This window comes from Falco biarmicus, chromosome 1 (genome assembly GCF_023638135.1).
Source record: "Falco biarmicus isolate bFalBia1 chromosome 1, bFalBia1.pri, whole genome shotgun sequence".
NCBI classification, from domain to species: domain Eukaryota; kingdom Metazoa; phylum Chordata; class Aves; order Falconiformes; family Falconidae; genus Falco; species Falco biarmicus.
The window spans coordinates 24,576,902-24,602,429 of record NC_079288.1 but is presented as its reverse complement, the minus strand read 5'-3'; the positions used below and the strand labels follow the sequence as shown (position 1 = coordinate 24,602,429).

Sequence of the window (25,528 nt, the reverse complement as noted above, 5' to 3'; positions counted from 1 at the left end):
TTATAACGAAGACGTTTTAATTAGTGATATCCACAACTCCCATCCAGCCACAATGAGATGTTTCTACACTTCTTAGTATAAAAAATAATTGTGGCTGAATAATACATTAGTAAGGCTGATCACAGGCAAAATATACTTTGTCACTTTGCCTGCAATTAATTTGCTATGACATTGTAAAGGCAGCAAAACCTGTAATATTTCACAGTATAAGACCCAGTAAAATTGCAGTTCCAAATTTCAGCTAGTCACTGGGAAAGCTGGTACTTGAAGTGGTGACAACGGGGAGCTAACGTTGCTTTCGTAGACTTCAGCCACGTACAATAACAACCACAGATGATGTTTAAATGTGATCACATCCCCACTGCAAGTTCACTTGCTCTTCTGCAAATGGGTCTTAATAACCAAAGCTCTCAGGAGCTTCAGAGGAGGAGCAGGGGGACCCCAACGGCTTGCTGGGCTCTGCCAGCTTCCCCGGACTTCCCGGCTCCGTGAGTTTTGTCAGTTCCTGCCACTGACCCCTCAGGGTGCTGAGATGACTCACTCACACCAGACCACGCACATCTTCCAACGCAAAACCTTTCCTCCATTCTTTTCCTCTTCCAGGAATGGGAAAGCAATTACCAGTATTGACGTCCACACTGCTGTTGCTGGCCGCCTGAAGGAAGAAAGGGGCAAGTGACAAGTGTAGAAATTAATTTCTGGTTCTCCGAGAAAGGCTCCTATCACTATCTCAAGAACTTGTACAAAGTCAGGGCTAAGTGAAGTCTTACTGGAAGTGGAAGCAGGAGTTGTCGCTCACGCTGAGGCAGTTACAACCAGACTCAGCCAGAACAGGGGCAGAGGCAGCTCCGCTGCTCTCCTGCGGGCTTTGTGTCCTCCAGCAGCAACGTAAAGCCTCTTTGACGCTTAACAAGCCATACCTTCAACCTGCCAATGAATACAGCTCCAACGCCAGTCCTGCCATCAGACCTGTGCGAAGGCTCTGAATGTTTTCAGATTCTCACCAACTTCCACACATGTTGTCCAGTGGCTGCTCTGCCCAAGCGATGCAGATAAATGCCACAGCAAGGGCTGTGGTGCCTTTGTCCTGCCCAGTGAGGTCTATCCCGGGATACCGTGGCACTGACTCCCTTTGTCCTGCCCGGTGAGGTCTATCCCGGGATACCGTGGCACTGACTCCCTTTGTCCTGCCCGGTGAGGTCTATCCCGGGATACCGTGGCACTGACTCCCTTTGTCCTGCCCGGTGAGGTCTATCCCGGGATACCGTGGCACTGACTCCCTGCCAGCAGATCCAGGGTTGAACATTTTCTTTTTTTTGCTTCTTCAGGGAGCAGAAGGCAGCTGGGGGACCAGTTAACATCTGTCTGATCAAACTGGAATCTGCTACCTGCAGCATTCCTGCAATGCCACTGAAAGCAAAAGAAAAACTAAACCCTTCCCCAAATGAGTACACTTTGCAAAGGAAAAAAATAAGGGGGGGACGGGAGGGAGGCAAAAAGGGGTAGAAAGGAAGAAGAAAAGCGGGGGAAGGAAGGAGAAGAAAAGCGGGGGAAGGAAGGAGAAGAAAAGCGGGGGAAGGAAGGAGAAGAAAAGCGGGGGAAGGAAGGAGAAGAAAAGCGGGGGAAGGAAGGAGAAAGGCAGAAGAAGAGTGGGAAAGAAGGCAAAAAAAAAAAAAAAATTAAAACCGGGTAAGGCGAAGCAGCAAAGGAAGGGTGCCCGAGCAGGCCGGAGCGCGGCCCCCGCACTTTGCCGCTTCGGTCCGCAGAGGGAGCCCCAGCCCCGCCGAGCGGCCCCGCAGCGCCCCGCGCCGCCGCGCTCCCCCGCCCCCCCCGCGGCGCCCCCGCTCCAGCGCGCAGCCCGGCGGGGCGGGGGGCGGCAGCCGCAGGCTCCGGGGCACAGCGGAGCCTCGCAGGGACCGGGGCTGGGCCCGCAGCCCCCCTCGCTGCCTGCACGGCTGGGCCTGGGGGCGGCAGCAAGGGCCCGGGCGGCGCCTCCACGGGTGCAGCCTCTGCCCGAAGCCCCTGCCCCAGACTACCGCCCCCCGCCGAGCTGCCAGAGCTGCAACGCCAGCTCGGTTAATCCCGGGCACCGTCCGTGCTCCCAGGATTCGGCCATGCCCAGCTCAAGGGTGCGAGCTGTGTCCTCCACGGGCCGGGCTGAGCGCAGCGTTCCCCGGCCTCACCCACCGGGTCTGGCTGCCAAGGTCACTGCCAAGGTCACTGCCAAGGTCAGAGAGCCTGTGGCTCATCACACCCAGGGCTCTGCCAAGGCAGCCACCTGCCCCGCACCAGTACCACTGGGAACGCACGCATCCTCCTCCCAGATCACACCCAGCACTCTGCCAAGGCAGCCTCCTGCCCCACACTGGTACCACTGGGAACGCGCGCATCCTCTGCCCAGCTCCAAAAGTCCACTGAAGCGCCGGGAAACTGCCTTCATCAGCGCAATCATGCCTGACATCGATGTGAAAGAGGCAGCAGCAATTTCTGTAAGAGTTATGAAGTCTTATGTACAAATAAAAAGTTAAACTCTTCCGATCACAGGTGAAAGGGGTCTGGATAAAACCCCACCAATTGCTATTTACCTTCTTCCGACTCCAACCATCCCTGTTAGTAAGAAACCAAACAACTTCAATTGGGACATAAAAAAAAAAGAAGGGGGGGGGAGATGAAAAAAAAAAAAAAAAGGTGGGCGGGGAGGGGGGAAACAACAACAACAACAACAACTCCAAGAGTCCTAAAAAATACTCAAAGCATTGAAGTAATTCAAATAGATAAAAATTTTCTAAATAATCAGAATTCTGGAGTGTACTGATGAACAGCGACGTCAAATGGCTGACACCCCCTGCTCCCCACATGCACAAACAAACCTCTATCTGCTGTCAGCAAAATCTTCCCAAATACTTCAACAACCTCTCCTTTTTTAAAAAAAAAAAAGGCTTTCTGGACAGAAACCAAAAAAAAGTTCTTCATTTCACCTAACAGGCTGTAGAAGTCCCAGTTCAAGGGTGAAAGGAAGGACAGAGAGAAAGTTGCCTTTCCCCTCCCATCCAAGTCAAACATCTGAAATATATTCCAAACAGCTTTTAATTACAGCTTGTACGGTGGTACTGCTGTACCACTACGAGGCAACGGGACAGCCTTCATGGGTTTATCTCACCGCTGCGCTCACTCTACAACTGAACGGTAACTTCACGGGCAAAATCGTCCACCGGCACAAGGCAGCCCAGCTGCCCCGAGGTTAGCAGAGCCACACTCGCCAGCGCGGCACCAGACCGAGCACGTCTCCCAGTCGCACCTTCTCCCGCAGCGCTCCCATGCCGTGCTTGGGGATGCTCCAGCCACCGCACCCCACTGAACCAGGCTAGGATTTGAAGGAGAGCTGTGAGAAAACTCTGTGCATCTCCATTTCTCTTTGTTTCAGGAGAACCTTTTCGTTTCGTTGTGCTTGGCTCCGAGTCACCAGTTTTATCTTGCATGTCACACTTAAGGAAACCCAGCCAGGCCTGCCAAGTACTGCAAGGTTTTCTGTCAAAACTTGGACAAGCTGAAAAGTTTTACATTCTTTTAACCATAAACCTTAAAGCAACTCAGACTTTTATTTTACTCACAGCTCAAGTTTGAGTGTTTCATGACATTTGGCCAACCTGGCTTGACTTTTCTGTTTGAGGTTTCATTACGAAATTCTAATTCCAGAACAGTGTAATTAATACTTTTATTAATAGTATCTGTAGTAAAATATTATAGGACTTGGGAGAATGGCTCCAAGTGCATTTTGCTGCCCAGCAGACTACATGTAGTCCAAGAAGGAGATCTGTCCTTTAATTCAACTTGCAAAAACTGTGTGCTAACAATAAAGTGAAGGCCTTTAGAGACCCAAAGGCAGGGACCGTTTCCCAAGCTGGCTTCGCGTTCCTTGCTACACACACTACATTAGCAACCCAATAGCACCAAATAACCGTAATAAACAGCAGGTTTTGCTCCTAGAAATTACTTGCTCAGTGCACAACAGTTTTGGTTGGAGGGGCCCTCAGGGGTGACCTCCAAGCCCCACTCCAAGCAAAGCTGATTCAGCTCAGGAGAGACCAGGCTGCTCAGGGGAGGTGTGGAAATCTCCAAGGATGCAGATGCCACAGCCTCTGGACTGAAGGGACCTGCCTTCGTGGCAGACCTGAGAGGAGCACTTGCTAGTCCTGATCTCACCAGCTTTATGTTACTCTGTGCTCCTCAACATGCTTCTGTTGGCACTGTAACGCAACAGCCAACAGGCACCAGTACGACGGACCCCAACTTCCCAATTACAGAGGCCAAATTTGGAAACAGTTCTGGTGTCCACTTCCCGTATTTTCTAGTCTGTCCCAAAATATAAGCTTTAGGGTTTGAAAATGAAACACAACCATTTATAAGCTGTGCCGCCTTCCAGGCATGGGCAGCACAGAATGCTTTTGAAGGAGGAATTGCCAACGCTTTGCCGGCTAGGGTGAGGTTGTGTCAACCCTCTCAGCTGGATTTCAGAGGGACTAGCAGTGTAAGGAACTGTTACACATACTTGTTATGAGGCTTAAATGTTCTTACGAACATAAATAAGCAGAAGCTACGTTAATAATCTGAACACGCTGACAGATGTTCAACAAATACTTGGCATTGCTGTAGCCAGAACAAGAAAGAATTAAATGTTATCTTGGAACAGCCTGCAGAACAACACAACCCGAAGCAACAAAGCTCTTGTACCAGGGTAGACAAATACATACTCTGAAAAGCCAGTCCCCTAGCACGAACCCAAGGTGGACCATGATACAACTTAGCATTGCATACAGGCCTGAAAATTTCACAACTCAATGTAGGGGAAAAAAAAAAAAAAAAAAAAAAAAAAAGAGAGCGAAGGCACTTCCAGTGCAAGCAGATAGCACAACAGCTGGGGCGAGGGGCAGGCTGCTTGGAAGCAGATAGCACAACAGCTGGGGCGAGGGGCAGGCTGCTTGGTAACTCAGGGAAGGGAAGCGGGTTGTCCACTTTATATTGGAAGAAACAAATTTAAGACATCTCCTGGTTTTTTTCTTATTGCATTAAATTTCTGTTCAAGTTCAGTCCAAGTGCAAGTTCTAAATGCACTAACGGGCTCTTACTCCCCTCAGGATGTCATTATTCTATAAAGACACATGGTTAGTAAAAATGATAAAATGCGCAAAACTATGACACGAAGATATTGCGGTCAGATAAAGCTAAAAACCGTTAATGTCTCGTTCAGCTGTTAAAAGCCCAGGGAACGCCACGGGCGAGAAGTTTCATCGGGAGCAGGGCACTGGGTATGGCTGGGCTGGCCGATGTGAGCAGCGCTGACGTTCTTACCGACGCTTTCTGCCAAGCTGTAGGTAGGTTCGGGGTACTCACATTGGAAAACTTCAGACAAATGTGTTGGTTTGGGTTTCCTTCTGTGTTGACAGCATTCACAAGCGTAAGGGAAATAGTATGACCAAAACCTCATAAATGAGCTACAAACTAGGAGGAGCTAAAGATTAGAACAAGGAATGTGACGATTTGCCTCTCTCATTGCAAGAGGGTATTTGCAGCACCATCAATAGAAACACTTCTGTGCTCCCTCCCCACCCTCTTTTTTTTTTTTTTTTTAAGGGGCAGCAGCCCTGGAGGTGTTGAAAATATAAAATCTTACATAAATGAGAAAATGCGTGGTTTATCCAGGTGATGTCTCAGATGTCTTACCACCTACAAAACTGCAGCTCCAGTGCAGTCAGCACGGCTGGGCTGATTTTCCCTTCCTGAAGGGCAGTGTAAAAGGAGTGAACGGGAAACAGATTTTCACTGAACATCAATAGTCACAGAGGCAATCCAGACATTAAATCCCACTGCTTTTATTAAAAAATTGCCTCCCAAGTACTTTAAGTTAGTTTGGCACTGGGACTCATTTAACTGTGGTGCTGAGAAGTTTCAGAAAATGAAGCCTGTATTTCCAAGAGAGTAAAACTGGGGCAAGATAAAAGCCATGAGAGGGCTGATGGTGAATTACTTCCTGCAGTTTTCCTGATACGCTTGAGCATGTTGGAATTACTGATACAGGAGAGGTTTCTTAGGATGCCGTGCAAATACACCATCAGCAGTGTTGATCAATGTTCCTCAGTTCTTACTAAGATGCAAGCTTCACACACTCAGGGGCACTGTTTTGTTTGCGACACGTTACAAAAAGGTTGTCTCACATTTAAAAGACTCTGTTTATACTGTTCTGCTGACATTCCACAAAAAAAAAAAAAAAAAAAAAGACATTTTTTCATTTCATCATAAGGCTTTAAACTGCATAATATAATTTTTAAATGATGAAAACCTGTGAGTGGGGAGCAGGCACAAAGAGAAAGGCCACAACAGTGGTGAAACAAAGCCCAGGATGACTTTGGACTTGTAACTACTTTGTGTCAATAGCATCATTTTACAAGTTAAATATTTTTCTTAAAGTGCTAATCCAATCTAAACAAGGGTTTGATTCTAAATTAAACAAACTCCATTTTTATTAGTATTAACTAAAATACGCAATGCTAATTTCAGCAGGCATGCACTAACAAGAGCAGCTATACAGACTGTGCTGTTCTCCAAGGCAAAGAAGGAAGGACATTAACAAATTCCCTTTTTGCCAAGGAAAATGCACTATATTACAAAATCCACAGCAAGGCTTATAAAAAATAAGCCGACAACAAAACAAAACAAACCAAACCCCAAAATTTCCTACACATCAATGCTTTTAAAGAATCTTTAAAAGAAACTTTCATTGCATCTCCACTTCTGATTCAATTTGCTGTCAAAGGTCATGAGCTAAAATATACAGTTTACGCTAAAAGCAGGAAGCGGGGTAAGTAATTGAATAACATCAGGAAATGGAAGAATACTGCCATTTTCCTAATGGATATAGTACAAGGTTTACTCTCTCCAAATTGAATTCTAGGAGCTCCTGTAGTAAGGGGTTTATTTTTCTTCAGCTTGAATTTTAGCCTACAAGGTTTAAAGAGAAATCCTCAAGCAATCAAAAGGACAAAATGCCACAGCAGCTTTATTTTCTAACAAAGATGATCATTTCTGCAGGAAAGAGAAAAACCCCATCAACAGTGTCTTAAAGAGAACTGGCATAGCAGGCTGGCTGTTTAATATACATGGGCTGGAAATAATTCTACTAAATCAGATCTCTGAATTATTCATGAAAAACAGATTTTCATGATTTAAATTAGAAAGACTTAAAATTACAAGCCTTGCATTGCTATTGATAGGTAAGGTCTCTTTCTCCCAATGCAATGTTACACTCTCATACAGTTCTACTCCAGGAAAGGCTTTATGATCGCTCTAACATAACATGCAAGATGCCACGCCACTCACTGCTTCCAGAAACAACACACCCATCGGTACCTCCTGTAGGCTAGTAACAGCACGCCAGTATATTATAAAGACGAAAGTCTGAGGGCGTTGTTTTCAGTATTTATTGCATACTAAAACACAGGTTCATTTAAAATATTGGAAGCACAAGCCTTAATACTGAAAATAGTATGTTTCCATCATCAAAAAGACTGCAATTCTTATAGGAACCATCAGAATGCAAATTTTACTTCAAGTCTGGCAAAAGCGTTTTGTCACAATACATCTTCCACCATCCTCCTCTTCTTATTGTTACTAATTTAAAAACACAACGCCACCAGTAAGCTAAACGCTTTAAATCGCTTCCTGCTCGGTACTTGTCAGTCCTTCAGCACAGCACTGTTTTTCACAAACTCCACAGGCTGCTGTAATGGCTACGGTGCTTTGTACTAGAAATTATTAGTATTCATTTATCACACAGGTACCAAACCTTTCATCTGAAGACCTCCAAACACCGCACAAATTCTCTGATTAAAGCTTTAGACCTTGATTAGGAATAGGTAGACAAGTTCGTTATGATTAAACACAATTTACATACAGGATGAACATGGGGAAACGAGGCCGTGACTTGCCAGAGACCACAGAGGGCACATCCCTGGCCGGCGGGGAGCGGTCCCCATCTCAGCTCCCACCCTGACACTGCTACTCAGTGCTCTCTTGCAGGGGGTTGATGTCTTGACATTGACTGATTGATTCAGTTCTGAGTATTTGGCAGGTTTATTCACAAACAGCTAGAGGTTTTTTTTCCAAATTCCAAGAGCATTTTTTTGTAAACCCCCAAACTGAGCTGCAGCTAAAGCGCTAACACAACTACACTTGAATTGAGTAGAGTAGGTGCAGCTCAGGCTGGACCAGACACCAGAGCGGAAGAAACGGGACGGCTGGGATAACCCACGATCCCAAGGGCTGGTTTATAGTAACAGCTTTTGGTTAACAGAGGTAACAGTTGGTTAACAATCTGGTTAACAGAAGCAACTCTTTTGGCACAAGAGGTATTGAAACTCAACCCCTTTTACAATTATGAGGATCAGTCCTCAGCACATAGTTCTTCATCATTAAGAGAAGCGAAGACAACTAATATCAAATCTTGCAAACTGAGAGCAGCATGCCACCCAAACAGAGCTTTTATTTGACAACACAACACTGTCATCAGTATCTTGTCATTTCCTTCTTCAGAACCAAAGCACAGAGCACTTGTCTGTATATTAATTTATTTTCTTAAACATATGAGCTATTTTCCTTCACCTAGCAAGCCCTATTGAACAAGTTCTATAATTAACATCAAAGCAATTTGAAAGCTGCTTGACTTGCTAAAAGCTGGTAAACAAGCAGGAAGCAATAAGGTGCTTTACAAAAGAAGAACATGTGTTAGGGGGAGGGGAGACTATAAAACATTAAACAGATTGATTAGTAATTTTAACAGAATTTCCATTTTTATTAACCCTCTGCCTACTTTGGGCAGTTGATTTTTATTTTTGTTTTTAAAATATGAGATTTTTTTTTTTTTTATGTTCAACAAGATCAAAGAAAAACTTTTTCAGAAGGAGGTGGTGAGCATAGTTGGTAAAAAGAAGAGTACCATGGAAAATGTTCACACACCAAACATTTGCTGCTTCATACGGCTAGGATAAAATCCACCTGCTTTATGATTAAAATATTTTTATTAAAATATTTAGACAAAGCCAACCTGCAATCTCTTAAAGAAAAAGTATGAAACGTCTTCAGTTTCCAGTTCTACACCCAGTCTCAGCTGTATTATTTTCATTAATTTAAGGACTTCTTTCGCCTTGGGAGACTTGGGGGGGAGGGTTAGCAGGGCAAGCTGGGCTCAAGCCTGACTATTTTATAAGCAAACTTGGGGTTTTCTCTTTCTTGCTTCTCTGATCATGCAGAAAAGATCTGCGTGAGAGGGAACTCCATTCTTCTTTCTTAAGCACGTGGGTTCCTACGTCAGTTTGTAACTCCGCTAACTGGGAAAGCAAACGGGCATACAGTACACAGGAACTTCAGGGTCGGTGATTCCGCTCTTTGCTGTCCAGAGACTTTAATGGCATATAGCTTTTTCTTTTTATATAACCTAAATCAAATTCTGACTGCAAACCAGCTTCCTCCTCCCACAATGTCTTGCAGGATCTCACTAGGCTTTGGGCTGAACTTCCTGCTAGCATCTGCTTTACACCACTTTACACCCATGCCATCCTTTGCCAAACCTTTCCTTCACCTTAAGTAGATCCTGTGTCTCACAGATGTTAACACACGGGACAGAACTAGGAAGGCTGTCACCCTATTTCTAAGCCTTTGTTTTGTTGGACTACAGAGAGAACATTCCTCTGGTGTCTTCCATACTAGGAGGAACTGTGATTAAACTATAATAAGAATTATTTGTAATTGGAAAAAGTGAAGAATTCTGTTTGCTTTTTGAAAAATTGCAGTTTGAAAACTGCAACCGCTCACAGAGACCAGCAGTGTAAGAGAACAGACGTCAGGGAAGCAGCTCTGGCTTGGAACATGCTCATGCACTTACTTTCCCGAATAAGGATGGACTTTGGTCGAAGTTTAGGACTTCCTCAAGCAAGTCGATTCACGGTACAGTGACACATTTGTATGGTCTTTCCAATAGCTGATTCAATAAAAAAGCATAAATCTGAAACTGATCCTGCCCTGACTATTAACGAATGGAAAACTGGACGCACCAGGAGGATGTATTTTGTCTTAGCCTGCAAAGTGTTGCTGATAGTAGAGGCAAACTTCCAACAGCACTGGAAAGGCAACACCACAGTAACTTTTGCAGTTGATCTTCTATTAAAATATTTATTTTCTTTTAGCAACAGGAACTTTTACTTAAGGGTAACTCTCTCATTTTCACTCATATAACTGTAGCACTGTATTTTAATACTGAGCAGAGAAAAGTGTTCCAGGGAAAGGTCAGGACAAAAGGACGAGTTTGTTTTGTCTGTTTTAGGAGTCATGGCCTTATGTAGTAATGTGTGTTCTTCAACTGGCGAGGGAACAGATTCAAAATCTCCCTTTGAATTATTGACAAGTACAGCAAGCTCAGTGTAATAAAGCTATGTCGCATTTTTGCTAATAACAAAGGACGCTTTCATATAGTTCATATACTACGAAAAAGGGTTAAACATGGGAAATGGGGACTTACATTTAAAAATTTGTTCCATTTCCGTGAGTTTGAGCACAAAATTAAAAATGTCTTGACTTTAGAGAGATAGCAACATTCCAACTTGTGCAACCACACAAAGTGGAGAATAACCTCCGCAGGGCTGAGGAAGATCATCGATAACTTTTCTGAGCTTCATACACAGGACGTTTTTTTGCCAAAATGAAATAAACAGCAGACTGTTCAGCAACGCACACACACATCCCTTTCAGCAAAAGGGTGCCACAGCAGGGCAGCGTGCGGCTTCTGGGGACACGGGTGGCCTCCGGGGACATGGGTGGCCTCTGGGGCTGGCCAGAGCCGCCCTTCCCCACCACTGCCCGGCCACATCCCGGAAAGGCTCAAGAACTCCGCAACAGCACCACGAAGTACCGCAAACCACGAAAGCAACCATGCGAGCTCAGTACCTGAATTTCACAGCACTTTAGCTCACAGGCTGTGGTACCACTGCCACTCACGCTGCCGTTTACTTTCCATTTCTAATAAATCTCAGCCAAAAATGCAGCTGGTCAGGCCTAGGGGAATGGCAGCTGCCCCCCTCTGCAGAGGGGCTGTTACAAGTCAGCTACAAGAGCAGTACTGCCTTTAGCTTACAAAGAGGTAGGAAGATACCCCACTTACTGTATTCAAGGACTTGCCTCTTTTTCTGCCTGTCGTCTCCCCCTGGGAGAGGCCAGGCCAGACCAGGGAGCCTTCTACCCCCTTAGTAAGGGGGCAGTTCCTCTGGCTGATGCTCACTGACACTTTACAAGCCCCCCCCCCACATCTTGCAAGCACACAGCCTAGGTCTGTGCCCCTGAATCCACAGAGTTACAGCACTCAGTAGCTGGACTTCAGGTTACAAATGCCTAACTAGGCCTTAAAGCATCACACAGGACCCTGACAGGCTATGAGGCTGCTCTCCCGCTCCTACAGCTCTCAGCAGGGTACCACAGCCCCCCTGCACCCACCACTCCCACCAAACCAGATGTTACAGCACATGTAAATACATCACTCCTACACCTCCTCCATTTGTGCATACGGAATTTGCACAGGAAAAAAGAAGAATCAAGTAACATAGCTTCAGCACTTCCATGTTTTCATAATAAATTCGAGGATGAATTTCTGTGCTTCAAACTAATACACAGGCAAAGCTATAGGTTAGAAGCCTTGGCTTAAATTTATTTGTAGAATACAAAAAAAATATTTTAAAAAGTGCTAGAAGATTTCTTTTTTTTAATTCAAAATGGTCACATTATTATACTGTCTTATATCACTTAAGCTAGAGCTTAATTTATCTCCAACCAGCCACAGTCAAAATTAATTTTTTGTTTAATTTCTTATTGGTAACATGCATGGGAACTTTTAAGACAGCAATTGATTGCATCGCACATTTAAAATACGGTTCACTTCCCAATATGGCACCTTTAATAATCATTTAAGTTTTCAATTAAAGTAGGGTGCCAACTTGAAAAGAAAAAAGATAATCCTGAGAGACAATAACTGTTCCATGCACAGTAATTTATTTTTATTTTTTTTACTATTACTCTCAAGATGTCTGATTAATATAATTAGGTTAACCCAAAAGCCACTGTTTCTAATTTTTTTTTTTATTCAGTCTGGCATTTTCTGGGACTTCATGTTACACCAGATGGAGCGTGACAGTGGAACACCCAGGGGTACTTTCTCCCAGCAGTGTTACCTGGTGTGGTACCAGGGCTGTGACATCTCTCCAGCAACGCCGTTTCACAGCTGCATAAACTGGAGCCAAAAGACAAAGTGAGATGCAGCAGGGCAGATCACAAAGCAGTGGCAAAATTTGCATTAGAAATAAAAATATGCCAACATTGCTCATTTTCTTACAAGCCTGATCACACGCAACAACAGTAATGGCAGGCAAAAGCACTGGAGGCAGAGAAAACCCTTCTTCTGCCATATCCTAGGTGCAATCAGCTCATACAATCAGCTTCAGAGAAACATGAGAGATATCAATAACCCACCATTTATTCCTGTTTACAGATAAGACCCAAGTCCTTCCATGCTCTTCCTTGGCTGTAGAAGCTTTAACATCTAGAAGTAACACTATCATGATAGTCACACTAGTCACCATATCATTGATGCCCACATTCGAGTCCCAGTTAAGAGACGACCCACACGGCCAAACAGCCGGTATTTTAGCCAGAGTGGGCAAACAAACACCAGATTGCAGCCAGGTTTTAAGCTTATATTCTTCTGCATCTACGAATAGGGACCCTCTGTGCCTTCACAGGAGCCTGAAGACACCAGCTACTAATACCCATTAGCTCACACCGGAGGCTCCAGGCTGGGTGTTTAAGGAATTAGCGTTCAGGCAGGACCAAAATACTAGTGTACATAAACAGTGATCATGGCGCTGAGTCTAAGACACAGGCATTTTCTACTTCAGCTTCAATAAACGATACCTGGATAGAGTTTCTTTTACCTGTGAGCATATATACTTATTCACAGGGGAGGGGCACAGCAAAAACAAGGCCCTTTTCTTCCAATTTCTTCAGCCCTGCAAGCGAAGCTCTCCATGGTGAAGCCATTTTGAGTCCATGGGATTTCCCAACATGTATTTGTAACCCATCTAGCAGGGATAACATCCTTAGTAATCAATTTGACTCATGATTACTATTTCAAACACAGGCTTACACCCAGATGAAAAAAGCGTGCTTTACAAGGCAATATATAGAGAACAATAACATTGCCAGATGGTATAATACTGAACAGAATTAATTTCACACATGATGTTTTCAAGGTGTTAAAATATGTCACAGCTTCTGCTAATAAAACATCTTCCTCTTCCTTTTAAGAAAGCACTACATTCCCACCAGCCCATATTTTACATTATATGTGTTTTCAATTCTGATAAGGGCAGCTGATTGCTTGCAAACCTAATTACAGTCAAATGAAAGTCTTTCAGAACCATCATTAGCAATTAGGACCCGCTGGATTTGCAGTGTATCATTTAGAGAGGTATAATTCAATAGCTTATTGAAAAATTGCAGGTGAAACTGGTGATTATAAGGGGGGGAAACGCCTGTGACACGTCACTGCAGGCAAATCTTCAGTAAAGTGGCAGCTTCTATGAGCGGCTGATCAATGAATGCAGGTGTTTGCTTTGGCGTGCCGCGGAGCACAGCTCCTTGCCGTGCTCAGCAAACGTTAGCTGCATCCCGTCATCGCGAGCGGTTTTGTGAATGGCTCTGGATTTCACATTACGTGCCTGGTTTTGTGTGTGTTTTCAAGGAATCCAAAGTGCCTATTCAGGAATTTCATTAAACCTGGGGGGGATGTGCAGTGCAGAACAACAGGCACACGAAGGAACACATCATTTTTCAGTCCCTTCTATAGAGAACAACAATCTCTTCTGTGCCCATTGAGCTCAATTATATATTATCAGGGCCCAGAAGTTGTTTGGATGCTTTCGAGCAGCTGGGTGCCTTCACAGATGACGCACTGGATATGGTGACTGTGGGTTAAGTGCAGCTGGAGATTTCTGTGGCCTCTGATCAGGAGGAAACAGCAGTTGAGAATCACAAAACGCTTGTAATTCAAGCGCTGTTTGTCACCAATGGCAGTTTCTGAGAGGGAAACGAGAGGGGCAACTGAATAGCAGCCCAGCTTTTAGACACGGGTTCTCCCGCACATACAGAAATCCACATACTGTGCGTGTGTGCAAAATAAAGTGTGGCTCCCTTTCAAGGATGAAATGACTGACAGGCTGGCACAAAGCACTCAACGTTCTAACAGCACGATGGTAGACTAGATAATGCTGAGCTGGACATTGGGAGACACAGATGATGTGAATTCACACGACCCCCCTCTTTGGGCATGTCCCTTCCTATGCACGCATTGTGTAACATGTACCGCCCAAAAAAACCATGCTGCCCAGCACGGACCTGCACAATGCCCCATCACCTCACTCCTCCCCCTTCCCCACAGATGTGCTCCTCCTTTTCCATCCTACAAAGGCTCCTCAACGACCAGATCGACCTATCTCTTTTTCTCATATGAGCATCTTCTTCCACTACATTACTACATCCACTTACGCTGGGATGTAACCTCAAAGTACAGTTACCTGGACATGGCCCTTTCTATAATTTCAGTGCTGTGGTTTGATTTTTTTTATTATTTCATAGTTGATTTTTCACATTAAATGTTGTTAATAATGTGGACTGGCAAATAAATCCAAATAAACCATGCCCTCGCATGACCCGATACCAACACAGAGCAGTTTCATTAAACCAGTGCCCCCTACAAAGTCCTGTTGCTCGTGACATTTGCTTCAGGGGACTTCAACCTCTTGGCAACACTTGCACGTAATCAAACCATGCTGTGTAGGTTGCAACACAAAGAGCACATCTAGTAATTTCAAAGTGGTTGTGCTAGTATTTTGAAATTATATTTAAAAAAAAACCTATCCAAACAAACTACACACACACACACAAAAAATCAACACACCAACCACCCACACCTCTCTTTTTACAAACAGAATGGAAAGAAATATTATCTCAATTTCTCTTAATGCATGGCCGTATCACGCTGACCTGATGACTAGCTGGTACTACTCCTAAGGGGTGCTTCACCCCACACTCCATGAGTCAGCAGCAATGGCTCCTTTAACTTCAGTCATAGAGAGCCAGACCTCCAACAGTGCAAACTGATCTCAAACACACCCAGCACAGCTTACAAACCCCTCTATTGTCCTGCAGGAGCTATTTTCATAGTCCAGGTTCATTCCCGATCTTCAGCAGTTTTATAGTCACTGAAACTGAAATCCACTGGCTGCCAGTAAAGCAATCCCAAATCACAGACAGCAGCTATGCAAAAGGAGATTCAAGCCTTTATCACTCATTATGGGGTGCATGCATGCTGTACACAGCATTTCCAAGGTGTCCAACCTCATGCTGCACAAATATATATGCCTTTTTCCCTTGCTGCTGCACAGAGCTACAAGTTGGGAGTCAAAAAGATTAAACAGCTCTCCATGGTTGCACATAATACTTGTAGCTGCTCTTGCACTCCCAAAGCCCACCCACAATTCCATTTTCAATTAACAGCTCTTAGAAAAGCAGTTGCTAAAGAGCACTCAGATGTCATTGAGAGACTGCAAACCCAAACTGTAAATAGCACATTGTAAATCGCTTGTCACCACAGTCAGCTCTCACTGGAATCACACTGCCGGTGACAATCAAACCCATCTGCTCAGCTCCCCGACCAATGTCACCACAAACCATACAGCTAACACCCACCTCCCGCTCCACTCTCATTACCTGTCATGTATAGGCTTGTCTAAGAGCGTGCAAAAGCCATTTCTGACTGTAAGCATGATTAAATGCAGCTCACACAATGGTTATTTTACCCTCTGCACCACAGGTTTGCTGCACTGAAGCACACAAGCACCTCTGTACTAGAACTAAATCTGCAACACAATTAATGACGTGATGTTAGCAAGCCATGATGACAGGGGAAGACAGCGGCCATCCAGATCTGCCATCAAAGGCCTTAGCAGTCTCAAATTTAAGATTTATAGATTCAGGGCGACACTGTCAAGGGGATCGTGGACTTAATTCTGAGAAGGAAAAGCTTCACTACTTCCCTCCCTCCCCCAATTGATTCATGTAATGGACTACACTGTTAAAGCTAATAGTTTGTAATGCTTGTAGTTGATGACTGCCATAGTCAACAGTGTATTACTTTTGCTGTTCTTCCCATTTTTATCTCACAAAAAATTATCTCCTAATTTCTCCATCATGAGTTTTCTTCCCTTTATTCATCATGCGCCCCTTATTACCAGTTTGTCTCCTTCATTGCACTCACACGATATCTGGGATTAGGATTTGATATTCTGCAAGTGCCTCTGGAATCGGGCGGTTAAGGCAGAGCCCAGCAGCAGTTGGCCCTCCTACGTACGTGTAAGCCAGCTAAGTGTAATACCACTCGCCCAGCACACAAATGCTGTTTCAGAATCACATGCCAAAGACAATCCTTTACTGCAAGAAGGTGTATGAATCTCCCAGCAGATACAGAATACAATGAAGGAAATGGGTAAAGGTAGCAAAAGTCAGTGTCTTTTGCTCTTTCCAAAACACACAAACACACACTGAATGAAGAAAAATGATCCTTCCCTCTCACTATCAAAACACTCTCAACGGTCCTTCTGCAGTGAAAACACTGTTTCCTAGTATGCCCCACTCTGCTCAAACCTTGAAGAATAAAACTCATTAAAAACTATTTTAAAAAATTTGCTACCCTTTTACTCGTTTAAAAACATTCACTTCAAGATTTCCAAAGGATTTTTACAGAAAACACATAAAAACATGCCATCGCCAATTAACGTAAAGGAAATTAAATTTAAAACGCTGGAGAAATGTCCTGATGAGTCTTATGTTTGCTTAACACCAGCTAAAATTTCCTTGAGGCATTTAATAAGTACATTTATAAAAGCTCACAAAGCAGAGTTCAAAAGTCTTCTCGCTAGTAAAATATGAGCCTTAATTAACCTACAGTTTCACATTTTCTGGATTTCAATAAACCTGTAGGCATTTCAGCATAGCTGGATAAATACCTGCATGAATACTGCAAGGATTCTCTCTGAAAACTAATTAGCAGTCCTTCCAATAGCTGACTTCAACTAAATCTGTTTGACGAGGGAGCTTCATACTGTAAATCCTGCGTGTGAGAGTTACTTCCAGCAGACAACAGATTTCACAGGAAGGCATATCAGACAGGCCTGTTAACTACTGGTAAAACAACGAACAGGATCTCCAGATATAAAACATTTCCCAACAGGGACAGACTGCAGCCAAGGTCTTACGCCAGCACAGGAACGCAAGTGACAGCACTGAGATTGCATCCCGCCATCCAATTATAATACTCACATCTTCAGGATTCCTCCAGGGACAACAGGGGTAGGATACATAGTTTATGTATAAAGTATATAGACCTAATATAGCAAGGACACCGTATGTGTCCAGAAGCATACTGAACTTTAATTGGCTTTGGATGCTCCTACTTCATCAAGCACAAAACAGCGGCCCCAGTTCTCGGCTTGTCATCTGAGAAGGTTGACAAGCAACTTTACTTCCCATCAAGAGCCCAGGAATTCAGTGGGATGGAGCTGGGGGGGGGCGGGGGGGGGGGGGGGGAAGCAAACCCAAGGTGTGCAGCCAAGAGTCACTCTAGGAGGAAAACTATTACATGATCAGAGAAAATCATCCTTAGAACTTGTCATTATCTTCCTTTTTTCAAGGTCTTCACCATTTGTCTTGAAAGAAGACAGAAAATGCTTACCAGAAATGCTATATATAAAGGTTGTGGGCATGTCTTTTCAAATAAGCCTTATAGTCTTTTCCATGACATCTTTTTTCCACGTCTAAGTGCCAAAGCCACTTGGATTTGTCAGCACCTAAACTGTTCATGAGACTAAAATGTTCTTATCTAAGGAGCTATACCCCTACCAAATGTATTAAATATATATTGAGCAAGATATTTTATTTCCTCTCAGCCTTATCCCTGAGGAATTAAGCAGAGTACTCAGATTTATCAGCTAAAAGGAAAAACCATTTTCCATTATATTTGTCAACTCAATACCTTCTAAGCCAGTGTATATTTATTCCTAAAAACATAACCTCACAAATAACCTCCATCAGCAGTGAGGTTGATTCCTTCATAGCTTAAGTACCAGGCAGAAAGGTTTCACCTGACAGTAGGCAATGCCAGGGGAATCAAACAGTGCCAAAAAGTCAGCTTTTACGAAGACCAGCTTCCACTGCACAAAGCAGATACATTTACCATTTGGCATACTAAAAAGAGTCAGTAAAGGTCACGTAGGTGCACCAAAAAGAAACCCAAACAAAAAACACCAAACCACCAACCAACAGTCAAGGAAACACAGCAATTTTCAGTATCTACTTATATCAACCATTGCATCAACTATCTTGAACAGTTTCCCCATCTCCCTTTGAAACACAAAGCAAAATTAAATTAGAAGAAATACCTTTAATGGGTGTGGTACTGTAGAATAAACATTTTACACTTTGTTTGCTTTGCTGAAGCACTGTATAATCTCTTAATTTATTTCTATATAAAGTGTAGGCTTAGAAATAATCAGGAAAACATTCTTTTTTTACCCACTTCCATAACTCTGAAGATCAAAATTGAATACAAGTCAACATACTTTTATCCTCAATGTTCCTTTCATTTCCCTGAGCTCACAAAATGAGCAGCAGTGAATTCTCACTATTTTCTGTAAGTTTCTCTGCACAGCAATGTTTGGTTTGCACTAAAGAAGGGTGAAGCCTCATTCACTGATTATCAACCATCTCCATTAGACATAGAAATTTTTGTTAGTGAGTCATTAATATCATTCAAATTTAGGTCAAAGCTGACTACTTTACTGTTATTTAGACTTCAGGTCTGCAGACGCTGAGCCAAATGACCACATAGGCACCTTCTACACTTAAAATACCCAGCTCTAATTTAGTGTTCTGTGTATAAATAAATGCACGAGGGATATTTATTCATTAAAAACAAGCAAAACATGGCTTGTTTGTCTGCATCCTGCTCACCACAGAAATCACACTTGTCACGCTTTGTTGTTTTAAAAAACATAACACAACACTTCACAGTCCTGCAGAAGAGACTGAGATTTCCAGCCTCAAGCTTTGCAGCTTTTACATGCTCCCTTTTGTCATACGTGCAGCACAGCCATCCCAGTAAGGGGACACCAGTGCTGGGAAGGCAGGAAGTTCCTGCTTACCGGTAGGTGATTAGCAACCCAGAAGAGCATGCACTGGTACCACTGACATCCTACAAATGAGCTCCCTGCACCGTAATCAGTCATAGAGCTTTGTCTTGATTAACAGCTGCCCCTCTCACAATTACCTCATCTCGCCCTTGATGATCAGAGGGGGGTCTTACACTTCTGTGTACTAAGTCTAAAGACAAGTAGGCATATTTATACTACAAAGTTGGCCTGACAATGTAATAGAGAGACCACGTTTGTTTGCCCTGACAGTCTCACAGCCAGTCTATGCAAAGCTCCTCCAACCTTTGCACATTTATTAATCAGCCCAGCTCTAGCATCAGCACACAGCTTGCTTTCCTACTCAGTTCATCTCTCCTAGTACCAGGACACAGTACCAAGTGGCATCCAAGAGCCCAAGGACACAACTACTACAAAGGGATTAAAATCAGTGATTCCACAAAATGAAAAATCCACTTCTACATACCATACGGCAACAGCCAAAGCCCTCCCTCCCCGCAACAGATAACTTTTCTCCCACCTGTCTGAGGCCCTTCGGTATTTTCTTCCTTTTCCCAAGGTGCTGACAAAGATTACGATCGTTTTCTCGGTCGGAGCTGTACTGGTGGTGGTGAAGTCTGTTCTTTTTCGGAAGATATGACAGCCCATTGGTAAGTGCTTCCCGTTTCTTCTTTGCTAGAGGATTCTGTCGCTTCTCCACACGTTCCTGAGGTTTCAGAGCTACGTCCTTCTGCAGAGTGAGGGAAAGGGGGAAGAAAGAAAAGAAAAACACAGCAGTTGAGATATGGCTCCAATGTGGTCGACCTCTTTAAGCAGCAATCCTAGGTGACTAAAGCATTCTCAAAGCAATGCTACAGTCACCAAAAAAGGAAAAAGAAGTCTTCACTGATGTCCACAAAGGATAGGCAAATGCAAAATAAAATCCATAAGATTAAGTGAGTGCACGGAAGCAGACGCATACTCCTTTAGATTTTATACCATCAACCTCGTAATTCTCAGAAACATCTCATGTATCAAGTAAGCACGCATTTAGAAGGCAGCATTATGTTTATAATGTTTAAAATAACAGTCGTCTTTGATTTAAACAAGACTTGTTTTTTCACATTTATTTTTATTGTTTCCTCTACCTGACAAGCCAGGGCAAGAGCTGACCTAAATCCAATTACAGACAATGAATCTCATTCGACTTCAGTGGACATTTTCCCTCAAGTCTGACTTAGGCAGAAGATTTCCAAATCTCAGGGGGGTAAAAAGTAGTGGGCGGGAGGGAAGCTTGTATTTGAAAACTTTGTTACTGACCCTTCTTTAAACCCCAGAATCAATGTCTGTCTGTACAAAATACTCAAAACCCCCACTCAAGTCCTGTAACATAAGCATGAGTTTTCTTGCTTAGCCTACAGCTATTTTCTTACTGATAACCTGCAACACAGAGAATTCATATTTTTGTTTCAAATAAATGTCACTTCAAAAAAAAAATTCCACCAACACAGAATTAAAGGCAGAGGAAGAGAAGGGAGGAGGCTGGAGGGTCGTTAGGAGAGAAGCAGAAGCTATTGGAAAGGTGCATGTTACAATGCATGTTGTGCATCTAATAAATACAATCTGCTAAGTCACATCTACTCCAAGAACTCCAAATGTACAGTAGCCTGTAAAGTACACTTTACAGGGGCATACTACTTAAACAGTGTAATACTTTAAGCATAGTCTACCAACATGCCTGACTACTTTGACCAAAAGGTCTCCATGCCCTACCATGAAGTCCTACGTGATCCTGTAAGCACTCATGCTGCTGTTTATTGTCACTTAGTATTATAACCCACAGCAGAAAAGAAATCGGGCTATTGGTCCCTGTGTCACAAAGATTCAGGTTCAGGAGAATATAATACAAATTATGCCACCTTTTAATGCAAAAAACCCCATGCCTAAAGGCAAAAATCAGTTTGGCTTTAATTAAAGAATGCTCCCTGAATGCCTATCTAAAACACAAGAGCTTCACAAAATTCATAACTAAAACCAATGAGAAGATTAATTAGACTGAAGACAGTCAATATTCAAATTTGGTATGTGGTAAAAAGAGTAATTTTACAAGCATTAAAGAAGGGAGCATGGAACAGAAGCTATAAGACACTTTTTCTACCTATTCTTCACCTAAGGCACCATGGGAAATACCCTAAGCTTTTCTTCACACAGTGTTATTCATATCAGGAAAGTCAGGTGAAATGCTATTAAGAGGATTCACTCTAAATATGAAAGGTTGAAGGAGTGAAGAAAGGGAAACTTTCTGGAGAGAAAAAAAAAAAATCATCCTAATGACTAAATAGCTTTTGTGGGATTTTATTTTTTTTTCCCCAGCTATAAGCGAACTAAATGAAACGGTGGCAAGCTTCCAGAAGCTTATAAAATATCTAATGGGGCTAGCACTGCCATCAAAAAATTACTAGTTCCCATTAGCTTTAAAGAGGGTGTAAGATGGGTCAAATTTTGCAGATCACTGTGGGCGTATCTGGGATAACCCCCTCCGTAAGGAGCCTGTGTTCTAGCCAACTGCATAAAGTTTCATGAACCACCAGATACACCTAAAGAAAGTTAGCTCATGTCAGAATTGGGATGAAAGAACCTGCATAAATACCTAGAGCAAAGATGAGCGACACCAAAATCGCAAAGGCTTCTGCAAACTCAAAGAGAATGTACCTTCCAAGAAAGAATGAACAATTTGCAGCAATCTCCAAAAGTAAGGTGCCTCTTCTGCTCACGATCAAAGAGACGAATGGGAGCTCCGCATGTACACGGCTCGCCATTCCGCAAATTGTGAAAGCGGGCCTTAAATCCAGTTCGGTGGGTGGGCTTACTATGAAATGTAAACATAAAGATTGGTGCTTTGACAACCACGTTCCTCCAGAACAGCCCATCTGCTTTTCACCAGCTGACATCACTGCAGAGAAAATTACAGCGTGCTGTGGGTCACAACCTCGTATTATTGTATCTTACAGTGGAACCTCTCATTGCTTTCAACAGATATATTTTCAGGCCAAATCGTCTATATGTATATAGAAATAGATACTAAATTCTTCGTCTGCAGACTGGATTGCAACAGGACATGCTAAACGACTCAACGCTCAGACACAGGTGGACAGGATGCATTAAAACTACTTGAGTAGAGATCACAGGGGGTGTCAGTCCTCACGTCTGAGGGTGCGAACTGCCCGGGACTGGCTTGGACGCACCATCGGTACAGCCGCGTGGGCAAGGCTGCGGAGGACACGCACGGATTCTGCTCTTTTGAAAGCCGCTGGGTTCAGGGGAGGCAGCGCTTGGCTGGAAACTATGGCCCTGCATAAATCACTTCCCCACTTGCTGCCCTTTCTCCCTCATCCAATTTTTATCTTTCTGTTGTTTAGATAGGACAATAGCTGTACCATGCCGTGTGCTAGTACATTAGCCAGCACAATCTTAATTACAGACTTCAGGCATCATCATGATTAGAGTAATAAGCTGTAATTACTCTAAGGTGACAGGACTGCACAGACCTTATCTACATAGATAAGGAGATGTAGTAATATTTCATGTCGAGACGTATTTTTCAGCAGCTACCCATGGAGTCAATTCAAACTAAGTAGCAGACCGTGTGAACAACACATTCAGACTTTAATGGAGGTTTTTCTCCTCTCCTGCCAGCATACAAGCCCACACATTATTAAATAAATCCTACAAACATATTAGGCAAGGTTTAAAACCATCTTATTCAGAGATATCTTTCATCAGTAAAGTGCCTTAAGTGTATCAGGAAGGTGACTTAAATGTATAAATAAGTAATTACATGCAATTCAATGCAAAAGTGCATTAATATTTATGAGTGTACTGTATAATCTAAAAAAATTTCCATTTGTTTTATTTCTATTGAGGACATTAATCAACCCGCTACCATTGTACGTGCCATAGCGGAGAAGAGCCGCCCATGCTGAACAGACTCCTGCCGCGACATCAGCAAGCAGGAGGGCTGCTGAAGCCTGGTGGGGTGGCACTGCAATCATCTCAGCTCCAATTAATATTAACAGTTTCAACCCGAGCCCTGCATTTGGCGAGGGGAGGAAAAGCAGCCTCTGCAGCTACACCAGACAATTTCTCGGGGTAGGAGGCTTGAAGGACACACCATACTCTCATCAAGTGTTAAGCTTTCAGAGAGCTATGCCTGATTTATTTCAGGAGAGTCCATCTTCTTTCTACGTAAATGATAGCTCATTAATTATAAATCAGATCCTCAGTGGCAGCTGAGCAGTGCTTCACACTGCTTCGCAGGGTACACACTTCACCCCCATGAATCTCACCCCAGAGCCAGTCCATGGCTGTTGCCCCTTCCTTCTGCCCTTGCCCTCCAGCCACCTTCCCTCCCTCTGACGGCAACCGAAGAACTACACGTAAACAACGAGAGCTCCGTTCCACCCCTTATTACAGGATTTTTCTACGGGAGCACTTGATGAAAAGCAAAGCTGTAAATGCACCGTGTAGCAAACGCACTGCAGGCACTTATCTGGATGAAAATTTCAGGTGCTGCTCAGGGATTTCAAGCCTTGATCTTTCCAAATCGTCCTTGTGGATTATTGTTCCGATTCCAGCGTTGCAAGAACTTTCTGAATTCGCACTGAAGGTGACCCCAGTAAAGCACAACTTTTAAAAACTGATTATTGAAACCAGAAGTAGATTACAGCCCAGGGCTAGTAAAACCAAGTAACAACTGCATCAGCATACAACTACATTCCAGTCATTGGCTCCTCAGGTTCTTGCTAAAGTCCACAAAAGCTTCATATCAGAGCCCAACAATTTATCCTTCACTCCAACAATACAATTAAATATAAAGAAATGATACTTTTAAACACCCAAAATTATTATACAGTCTTGAAATATCAACGTACTGCTCCACCTAAACTACAAACGGTTAGAAAAGCAAGCTTGAATCCAGCAGTTTGCCCCTGTCCACTATTCAGACATCCAAGTTTGTGTCAAATGGAATTGTACAGAAGGTACTCCTGGAGCCTTTCATCTATTTTCAAGGTACAAGGAACTCACATTTGATCCCGAACACTACTGCAGAAGGAAGAAACCAATTAAAGGGGAAAAAAAATGATAAAATACATTTTCACTAGCTACACAAGTTGATTTGAAATTCTTTCTGAGTTACGGACACAACCATAAGATGGACTCAACACCTCGGCCAGGCTGTCAGCTGCAGAAGTGCTTCGTTTGCCAGGGACGTTACATGAGGAGAAGCAAGAAGCAGCCAAAGGGCTTCCAATGAAAAAACGCACAAATGGAAACACTGGCAAAACCACCACCTCCGTATTCCCTAAGAAAATCTGCTACAAAAGTTTAGCTTGCAAAAAATTAAGATGCCTACCAAGTACAGCTGAGAGAAATCCTGCAGCTTCTTTAGCATCACGCAGTGGGTATCATTAGCTGGGAATCCAGTACAGCAACATGCCCAAACAGCTGCACAAACCAAACGAAAACCCCCTCAGAATCAGGAAATCTGAGGGTATCAAATTTGCCATCGTATCTTGACAGTCTTCATCAACTCATACTGTTTTCTGTTACATTTGGGAAGAATTTTTACAGCTGATGGATGAAAATGCCCTAAGACTTCAATACCTCTCTCGTGCATTTCATATTCCGTTATTTTAGTTCTGGCAGTGACAACTAGATATAAAAGTCTGAAAACAATGCACTGACTAGTCCCTGCAATCATTCAAAATCAGAAAATAAGATTTTTATAGTAGTCATTCATTTCCCTCCAGATAAGATAGTTAAATGCACTGTATATTCCTCTGAATGCACAATTAGTTCCTCAAAAGCATTTATCTAGGGGAAGGAATTGCACACACTCTTAAAACAACACCAAGGAGAAAGGCAGGCAGGTGTAAAGTGCAATTCAAAAGAGAAAAGGATTCTCAAAGCGTAGAAATCAATATTTTAGGACACAAGGGATGGATGAAGAAAGCCATGATATCAACTGTCGTGGGTGCAGTAGCCCATCCACTAATCCCAGCAATTTCTTCCAGTCACAAGACCTCTGCAGAAAGGTTTAATCTAGTTTTGTTTGCTTTGTTTTCATAAAATTACAATCTGTTGCCTCCTGCATCTCTTTGGAATCTGAAAACAAAGTGCTTCAGTGTTGTGCA

General features: G+C 43.3%; 1 protein-coding gene across 5 annotated transcripts in view; it reads right to left on the bottom strand.

Moving 5' to 3' along the window:
- Positions 1 to 25,528, bottom strand: part of AUTS2 (activator of transcription and developmental regulator AUTS2) — a 790,836-nt gene that overhangs the window by 560,559 nt on the left and 204,749 nt on the right. For all 5 annotated transcript variants that reach the window (XM_056353128.1, XM_056353119.1, XM_056353138.1 and 2 more), the window contains exon 2: positions 19,876 to 20,085. In XM_056353128.1, coding sequence (XP_056209103.1) covers positions 19,876 to 20,085 — 210 coding nt within the window. The remainder of the gene's footprint in view (positions 1 to 19,875; positions 20,086 to 25,528) is intronic.